Genomic DNA, 9619 nt, shown 5'->3' with positions numbered 1-9619 from the left:
GAGACACAGAGGGAGACCAGTACTTCCTAATCTCTGTAAAGCACAAAGGAGCAGGTTTTCTAATTATCATCATTCGCTGAAAACCTGTGCCATATAAGGTTGAGTTAACTGTAACTGTGAAGTGAAAATGGCCTCACTGATTTCTCATCTCGCCATGTAAAGAAGGTAAGAATGTTCCTCTCAACCAGGTTTTCCACTCACCGTGACATCCAGTTTCTCTAGGGCAAAAAGCTGGTGATCCACCTGCACCGACCACAACAGCTTGTCTGCTTCCTCCATAAGCTTCAGTGTCCCTTCAGGGGGAGAAGCAAGCTGGGGTGGGTGGGACAGGACCCCTGAGAAGACCCTCCAGGCACACAACCTCCCACCCTAAGCACTGGCTCAGAGCTGACCCAGGGAACTTACCATCCAAGGTACAGAGGGCAAAGAGGCCAGAGCCACCATTCTCAGGGGTGTGGCCTACAGGTGGGACAGAAGGATCAGAAGAAAACATGAAGGTCAAGGCAAGATCAGATCATGGGGTGAGAGGTAGTCAAGGACAGGGAGGGAGGGAGGAAGGGACAGGACTAGAAATGAAGGAAGACATCTTCTCTCTCAGAATTGATGCTTGTGCTCAGCTCCCTGCCTCACCCCACCCCACCTTCACCTCGTTTGATGTTGCCAATGAGGTGGGTGGAGACGTTCTTGTTGTGGATACGGCCAGAAGTCTGGTGCAGCATGACATCTCGGACAGCTGGGGTCTCCCTATGGGTAGAAGAATGGGAACTAAGTGGGAGACCAAGTGAACTTAGTTCTTCAGTACCTTTGTAGCCCCAACTCTGTAAGAGCTTCCCAGATGTGAATCAGCTGGGAAACCTATCACTGACCCTGTCTGGCCCATGTGGTGAGAAGGAAAGAGAGAGAAGCTGCTGCCCAGTTAGAATCTTGAAACCTCCTCCAGTTGCTACAAAGTTAAAGCCAGGATTCCCTGGGTCCCAAAATATACTGACTGGCAGGCAGAGGTACTTATGCTGGACCTAGCTGAAGCAGCTCTGCCAACTGCAAACCCATCCACTGCTCTGTACATCAAGACACACCTTGTTTCCATGCATCCCACACCATCCACAATCCTGTACCCCTTACCTATTGCCCTCCATGGCCCCCTCAGAGGTAGCAGGGGGCCCAGTGTCCTTGTTCCAGGTACACAGTAGAATTGCATAAGCGCAGCCTGGCTGCGACACCATCAGTTCAGGAACACCCAGGGGCCCTGGAGTCACCGAGAGACTGTCCACCTGCACCAGGGAACAGGGACTTAAAGGGGGCTGGAGCAAGAAGGAAGTGGGACCCTGCAGGGAACAGGGGAGAGAGTGAGGTGGGGCAGGTGCCCTGGGAGCAGATCCCAGGCTTTGAGGCCAACAGCAGGAAGAATCCTAGAGTTCTTAGGGCTCGAGCCTGGTGCCATCCTCTCCACAAACATCATCTGCTTTCCACGGTGCATATCTCAAGTGGGGCCCAGATCCTAATACAGACCACACCCACCTTCACATTCTTAATTCTTAGCACAGGGTTTCTTCCTATTTGCCTATTATTAGCAATTTTCCCCTAAAACTCTGATTTGAAATGATCTTCTTTAGATCTGTTTCAGCAAGGTGATTTTTCCTTTTTCCTGTCCCGTACCATGGCCCATGACTGTTCTCCCACAACCCCCCTTCAGGAAGCCTTCCTCCCAGCTCTCTGGGATCCATGTTCTCCACAGCCTCTCACCTGACCCTCCAGCATCCATTTCTTAAGTGACACCAGCTGTCCTGTCAGATGTTCAGTGCCCTCGCCCAGATCTTCCCAGCGGAAAGCCCGTACAACACGGTCTGTGTAACCCACCACCAGCTCACAGCACCCATCTCCATCTGTGGATCCAGAAAATAAGATGAGTTTGGAGCCAAATCTGCATGCATCAGCTTGAATCCTACAGGCATCCCCTCCCTACTCCTCTGGTAACATCACCCCATTGGCACTTTTATCCAGTATGACTTCAGGCCCAATCTGTTGTGGAGCCACTCCGTACTGAGTCTGGTACCAGCTCCCCTGCCCTTCTTGTGATCACAACACCTACCTGTTCCAGGGCCCTACCCATCCATCTGCTCTGTAGATCCTGTCACTGCTTCCCTCATACTTATTCTCTCAGATACACAACTTGAGTGTCCTGATTCATCCCATATATCTACCACCACTTTCAAGACAGCTAGTGGCCAAAATATCAACCCTGTATCTGTATGGCTTGCTCCCTTTTCACTTCCAATTTTTGATCAAAAATCATCTCAGCAACTCCATTTAGAATTACTACCTCTACCTCAACACTCTAGCCCCTTTCCGTGGTTTATTTTCTCTATAGCACTTACTACATTCTAATATACTATTCAATGTTATTACAGCATTTATATTATTTTCTGTCCATTTCTAGCAAAGTTCCAAGAGGTCAGCAATTTTTGTCTGTTTTATTTACTATTATAATCCCGGTGCCTACAATGATGCCTGGTTTATAATGGGAATTCAGTAACACAAATGAATACTGACACTCCCCTTTCCTTCCCAGAATCCCTTGAGATCTGCTCTATTACCCACTGACTCCTATTCCCCCAGCTGCCTGCAAAGACAGCCATGCCCACCGATGTCGCTGATCAGCATGACCTTGGTATTGGCAGGGATGTGCTGCTTGAAGACTGGACGTTGCTCCTCTCCCATTAGGGTCTCATGGTGCCCAGAAACATCCAGGGCTTTGGCAGGTGTCAAGTCACACAAGTGAAACCAGCCCTCAGCACTCACAGCCACCACCAGGTTCTGGGAGAGACAAAGGTATAGGAGAGATGGACTGGGAGGGAAGTTTGGACATAACTGATCATCAGAACACAGAAGTCAAGGTTGAAGCCTTTAACCCTCTATTGACTTCCACTTTGAGACAGGGATCAATCGAGGTAAGGCCTTGGAGTCAAAGTGAAGTTTCAAGATCCCCGAGAGTCCTTACCTTTCCTTTATTACATACATCTCCAACTCCAACACAAGTCAGCTGCAAAAGAAGAAAGAGAGGCTCAGCGAGACACAGAGGGAGACCAGTACTTCCTAATCTCTGTAAAGCACAAAGGAGCAGGTTTTCTAATTATCATCATTCGCTGAAAACCTGTGCCATATGACTAACACTGATAGTTTGCATTAATTGAGTTATTGTGTTATAGGCTTGGTTTGCTCCAACAGCAAATTGAAGACCTGAAGTAGTTAAGAGAATTTGGGCTCAAAACAAAACAAAACAAAACAAAACAAAACAAAATCTCTACAAAACAAAAACTCTAATATAGCCAGACTCTTATGTTTCTACAGTTATTCGAATACTGCCCCCATTTTTTAGTATACTTTATAAGATCAGACAACCTAGGCAGTTTCCCTAAAGTACTAAGGGAGTCATTCCATAACGTAAAATAAAAAACAACCCTGCTGTGTATGTGTGTATGTGTTTGCACGCGCGTGTGTGCGTGTGTGTATGTGTGTGTTTGTGTAAACAGTGGGGAGAGCACTGACTGGGAACGTCCCTCCCTGAATCAAATGAACCCTGAACCAGTGTCTAAGCTGAGTAGCTGGTGAGTTAGGACACACTGGTGAGCTTCTGTGTGAGACTCGGTGTTGACACTCCTGGACAGAAGAAGTGCCTTCCTCCCATGAAACCCAGGGAATTGAATACTGACCATTCCCTGGCAGGAACAGGTGAGCCATGGCCGGCTATCATCATTCTTATACACGGACAGCTTTCCACTGGTGTCTCCCACCACTAGCTCATTTAACTTCAAATGGAGAGAGAAGAGTGTTAGCATGGGATCCTGCTGAACCATCTCAAACTCTTCTCTACTGGGCCCATCCTGGGGAAATTACAAGACATCAACTTGTATCTTCATCACATTATTAAAAATCTTTTGCGACCAACACAGCCATAGTTTCCCAAGTTTCTTCATTTCTGTTGAGGTAGGAGTGTGTGTTTTAGGGGCAGAGGCGGTTAGAGGAATGGGGCAGTACAGAATCTATGATCTATCCTAAAAGTCTGATATCTGAACAGCTCCATGCCCCATATGGCTGACTTTGGCTCTAATTTGTCCATTACGAATGGGACATGTTTTGAAAACAATACAAATATTCAACTTTTGGAGAATTTAACTTCAAATCTCGTATTTAATTTGGGGCCAAATAAAAAAGAAAACGTCAGCTCTAGGCGCCCTCCCTCCTTTAGCAAGACCTTTTGATTTTGGTGTGAATGAGTGAACATAAGGGATGGAGGTGCTGGAAGAGGCAGCAAAAAGGGGTTGCTGGGCGAAAGCATCCACGCTTTGGGCCTCTGGTGCCCTCAAGTGGTGGCTAAGATCTCAGGAGGGGACGCTCCCTGCATGAAGCCTTTTCTCCACTATCTGGGTACTCCATTTCCCCAGGGTTCCGCAAAGGCTAGCCACCCTTTCCAGGGGCTGATGATAATAAGGTAGCTCAAATCCGATTTCCACAAACAGCTTTATGATTTCCCTTTAGGAGGACATATAACACCTCCTTCCTATCCTCTAAATAGAATGAATATTCGATTCTCAGGAGATTTAATTCTAAAGGCAACGAAGACAACAAACCAACAGTAAGGAAAAGTTAGCAATGAATTGGAATTTATTAATAATGATTTACTTGATTTGAATCTTGGATTATTTTTAATGGTTATGGGAGTTTCTTGTGAGAATATTAGATCATAGAAGCATAAAATAAGCTTGTTTACACAAAACCCTCTACACCTCATGTTTCAATTACAGCTGCCCCTGGAGGACTTCTGCAGACATATAGGAAAGAGGCTTTGGTGGACAGTCCTAGAGGATGTCTATTCTATTCCTGGCTTCTCCCTCTGACTTAGCAGAAAATAAATTAATTTCAAAGAACTTTAGGCTAATTGTTAGAATGAATTAAGTCTTTTTCCTGTCCCAAATCTCCAAATGATGGCCTAGGGAACCAATAACAAAATTTTTATTCGCACTTATGTAGCCTGAGTATACTACACCTGATCACTAGTCACCTATCTCAGCTACTTGCCTTTCTTTCCATTATATTTCACTTATATTTATATTCCACTAATAAAAGGCAAAGCCCTTCAAATTGCTTTGAGACACATGATCACATTTGCTTTTCATAACAATCCTCATTTATTCAACAAACATTTATTGAATGCCTGCTATGTGCCAGGCACAATTCTTAGCATTGGGAAGATAGCAGTGAAAAAAAGACAAAAAAACTCCTATCTTAATGGAGCTTATGACTCAGGAAAAAAAAAAAAAGTATAATATACCTAATATTGCAGAACTGAGTGTACAGTAGTGTGATTTACTCAGCAAAGTACAATTTCCAAGAAAGCTGGTGCTATAAAGTTATGAAAAAAGGGCACATATTTTCCCCTTTTAAACCCAGAAATGAATCAGATAAAACGGAAAATAATACACATCTAAAGTTGCTTTCTTAATTTACTAGTTAAAAATGCCTCCCTTGATTTTCTCATAAAAATTATACTGCTTGGCATATGAAGAAATGTGAAAGCCCAGAAACATAATAGAAATTTATGAGAATAACTTTTTCCTCCCTAGAGTGGGTAAAGCCAAAAAAGGCCTCATAAAACACCTTCTCCATCATGGCACGAAGGAGCCTGGAGGAGAGGGGAGGATGTTTTAGCCCTTGTTTTTTTTTTTTTTTTTCAGGGAAAAGAGTACAGAACAGTAGTGAGGCAGAGTAGGGAGATGGGACAGAGGGTAGGAAAGGAGAGCAATAAGGTACTTTGCATTAAAAATATGAAATAGAGATGATAAATGAAAAGAAAAAGTCTGGAAAAAAGAGTATTTCACACCATCACCGGCCCCCAACCCCTTTGATGTCAGTGCATCTCATCACATTTTGTTATTCTCATGACTATCGTTCCACCTGATCACGAGCCACCTGAGAGGTGGGCCTGTCTTGTTCATTTTTTAATTCCTACCATGTAGCAGAGTCCTTGGTGCAAAATGGGCAGTTCAATAAATATTTGCAGGAAAATAGAATCAAATACTAACAACAATGGCGCTAACACTTACTGAGGTGTTGTGTGCCAGGCATGCTACGACTTGCTCTACCTATATTAATTCATTTAAACAAGAAAAAGAACGACTGCTGAGGGAAGAAAAGGTAGATAGAAATTGTTTTTGTAAATCCACCAAGATGTGGTGCTTTAAAGTTTCCAGATACCTGCGCACACTATGTAGCAGGTACTATAGAACAGCAGTCCCCAACCTTTTTGGCACCAGGGACCCGGGCTCCTATGAGAATCTAACGCCTGATGATCTGAGGTAGAGCTGAGAGGTGATGCTAGGCTGGGGAGCGGCTGGAAATACAGATGAAGTTTTGCTCCTTCGCCAGCGGTTCACCTCCTGTGCCCCCCCCCAGTTCCTAACAGAACACAGAGGGTACCAGTTTGTGCCTCCGGGTTGGGGACCCCTGCTATAGAAAGACATTAAGACTGCGGTGATGGGGACATCCGTTGCCTGCACCCAGAGGAGATTCATCTACGAGTTGGGAGGCAAGGCAGAGAAGTAGAGCAACGTATTCCAGCGCAAAGGGTCAAGTGTAAGAGGAGCAGAGGTGCTTTTTAAGCCTATTTTGAGGCTGTGAAAGATAAAGTCGTTTGAGCGGTGAATACCCCTGGACGACACTAACAGTAAACCAGGAAATTTGGCCACCAGGGTTTACTAGGCTCCTAGTAAACACGTTATTGACTTTGGCAGAAGATCAGTTATCCACTTCCCTTAAAGAATACCAGACCAGTGCACTAGGCTAACTCCAAAAGGACGCCCGGGCACTTAAGCTGTGTGTTAACTCGTTCCCTAAGTCAGCCACGCCAGGCCTATCGCACATGCGCCACTCATGCTGCGCGCCATAGGCCTCCTGCCCTTCCGCGGCCCCGCCCCGGCCCTGCGCAGACCCGGACTGCGTCTTTCGTAGTGCGCATGCACTGACCATATCGTTGTCGACGTCTCCGAGGCAGATTGCGTGCGGGAAGAGGCTTCCACTGAATTCCAGGGCCACACGTTGCACGTAGCTGACAGACCTCATCGTACTTCCAAGGGCTGAGGGGTGGGCGAGCGCCACTAAATGTTCCCCAAGCCCCGCCCGACAGCGGCCGGAGCGGAAGGCCACCCAAACCGGAAAGTTACGTCACCGTCTGAGCCTCCAATCCCGACCTTCTTCGCTTAACCTTAGAGAAGAGGTGGCTTTCCCGAGCCTTCTGGGCGTGGGGGCGGGCCTGCCCACCTACTGATGTGAGTGACAGAGACATGGGCCACTCCTTTTCTCCTTAGAGCGCATGGATAGGGCAACCCTGATGGGGTTGATCTGTTCGCTTGGCAATAGGACTATCTAATGTTTTACCTAATAACCTTGACCTCTTCCTTTGTTGCCCTTGGCATTGAAGAGTCTCAACCATCAGATCATTCCTGAGAATCATAATCGTAATAACTGACAATTGTATGGTTTCCAGCAGTGTTTTGTTTTGTTTTTTAAAGCTAGGAGTTGCGAAAACAGTGTAGCGAATGGAACCAGCATTTAAAAACACGAAATAGAATAGAAAAATATAGTGACTTGAGTAGAAAAATATTTTCTTGTGAAACTTTTGTTTCAGTTTTATATATTTATATGTGTATATACTGGCTTATGTAAAAAAAAAATTTTTTTTAACCACGTATAATTTCATGTAATTAGCACAACAACCCTGTGAGCTTGTATCATTACAGCTTTTTGGATGAGGGAAACAGGTGCAGTAAGATTAAGTAACAAGGCAGAAAATGGTAGGGGTGGGACTCAAACTAGGATTGTTTGACCCAAAGCCCCAGATCCTTTCTTTCATTTGTGTCATAGTTCCTCGGAAAGTTCTCAGGCTAGAAGTCAGGATTGCTGAGATTCTGTATCTGTTCTGCCCTGTGGTTCCCCACCGCAAAGCCCTGGCCTTCCTCAGTGACATCTCTGTATTATAAATGAGATATTACCATCGTGGCTGGCCTCCTAGGGTAACTTCATGTTGAATCAAGTCCAGTCTTTCTTTGGGGTGCCTCATCAATAAGGGCTCTAAAAATATGCATGAATTTCTGCAGGTGCTCAATACATTTTATGGTTTAGGCCTGCCGGCCCACACTGGTTTACACATTGATCTTTCAGGAGTCAACACTGAAACCGAGGATATCTAGCTCACTTGTGGATATTGGACCAGGGCTGGTCCTGCTTTCTATGTCTGAACCTAAAGAAAGAAGGGGCTGGAGGGTAGGACCTTTGTGTCTGGGGGTGAGGGAAGGGGATGGCATATTTTGTCCTAGAGGTCCCAATGGATCTGATGGTCAAATGAGAACAAGGAACAGCAGGTCTGAACAGCAAACAGGAAGCGATTTGGACAAATACTGAAATTGCAGATACACAAAAGTGTCTGTTTCTGGTGGTGTACTGTGGGCTTGGCCAGGTTGTCAAAGGCTCTGGTTTACACAGGTGTATCTGGTGCTTTAAATACATGATCTCAGTTATAGAAGGGTTGCATGCTACTTCATCTTGCCCTGCCACATCTCTATTCTCTCATCCTAGCTCAAACCCTAAGCTCCATATGGTTTTAAGGGATGGAAGAAAGCCAATTTTCAAATATTTACCACTAAATGTACAGTTAAATAGTTCGAATTATGTTTCTTTTCACTAATATTTATACACTGTTTTCTTTTTCTATCCCTTTGAAATTGTAAAATAACCCAGGACAAAATAGATGAAGATCACCCAGCTTATGTCGCCAAGTACCCTGACCTGATCTAGTTCTCTGAAATACTCTGACCCACCTCTCCACAATGATTTAGTTTTATCTTTTTCATTACTTGGCTTCTTGTTCTTGACCTTTCTGTGCCAGGGGATGCCTGTTTTGTTTTTGCCATGAAGGGCATGTCGTTATGATCACAACTTGGATAACATGCCCTCCCTCCTTTTTTTTTGGCAATTTTTATGGTTTTTTTTTTTTTTTTTTTTTTTTGAGCCAAACTGATGATATATGCTGGGGAGTGATGTCTCAAATGTTCCCAGATACCATACCTTTTGGCTTTTGTCAAGAGAGCCAAATAAAGCTAGAGGAAAGATGGGTCTCCCAAGAAATATGGCATGAATCAAGTCTCTCCATTTCTATGTCTCTCCCCATCTTGCTTCAATTACTTTAACTGCCGCGAGTGTTAAATTCACAGTAAGTGAAATATTGGACTAGGCATTGCAGAGCCATGTGGACAGATGACTTGCTTTCAAAGAAGCACCTCTGTTCTTGGCGCTTTCTGGTGGGATGGTTGGTGAGTCTCCGCAGGTACCATCTAGAGGCAGTCTTGTTTCAGCCAAGCACTTTTACAGCATGGGTTTTGGTTTACTCCCCAGAACTTTCTAACTAGGCCATCTATCTAGATGATGTGGATACAGTTGTGCAGATGACATAATTTTTACAAACCAGCTAAATGATAGCTTCAGTAGAAACCTGCTATGGGAGGGGGTGGGGAGACATTAACTGGGAAACATTTCTATGGAGATCCTTTGTTCATTTCTTCTTCCAAGA

The 9619-nt window shown here is 44.8% G+C and overlaps 1 protein-coding gene across 4 annotated transcripts in view; it reads right to left on the bottom strand.

The window, feature by feature from the left end:
• ITFG2 (integrin alpha FG-GAP repeat containing 2) overlaps positions 1 to 7318 on the bottom strand; it is a 21231-nt gene extending 13913 nt beyond the window's left edge. For 3 of the 4 annotated variants that reach the window (XR_896340.2, XR_896339.2, XM_011367847.2), the window contains exons 1-9: positions 7021 to 7318; positions 3711 to 3806; positions 2999 to 3040; positions 2643 to 2814; positions 1744 to 1883; positions 1123 to 1271; positions 647 to 744; positions 406 to 459; positions 202 to 293 (exon numbers count right to left, since the gene is read on the bottom strand). Coding sequence is in view for 2 of the 4 variants with exons in the window: in XM_011367847.2 (XP_011366149.1) it covers positions 202 to 293; positions 406 to 459; positions 647 to 744; positions 1123 to 1271; positions 1744 to 1883; positions 2643 to 2814; positions 2999 to 3040; positions 3711 to 3806; positions 7021 to 7116 (939 nt within the window). In the remaining 2 variants the exon portion in view is untranslated. The remainder of the gene's footprint in view (positions 1 to 201; positions 294 to 405; positions 460 to 646; positions 745 to 1122; positions 1272 to 1743; positions 1884 to 2642; positions 2815 to 2998; positions 3041 to 3710; positions 3807 to 7020) is intronic. The other variant, XM_011367848.2, reaches the window with a different exon arrangement.
• Between the last annotated feature and the right edge of the window lie 2301 nt (positions 7319 to 9619).

The sequence above is a fragment of the Pteropus vampyrus genome, unplaced genomic scaffold (genome assembly GCF_000151845.1).
Source record: "Pteropus vampyrus isolate Shadow unplaced genomic scaffold, Pvam_2.0 Scaffold137, whole genome shotgun sequence".
Lineage (NCBI taxonomy): Eukaryota > Metazoa > Chordata > Mammalia > Chiroptera > Pteropodidae > Pteropus > Pteropus vampyrus.
Note: the sequence above shows the minus strand (reverse complement) of the source record. Positions and strands in the feature narration are given on the sequence as shown.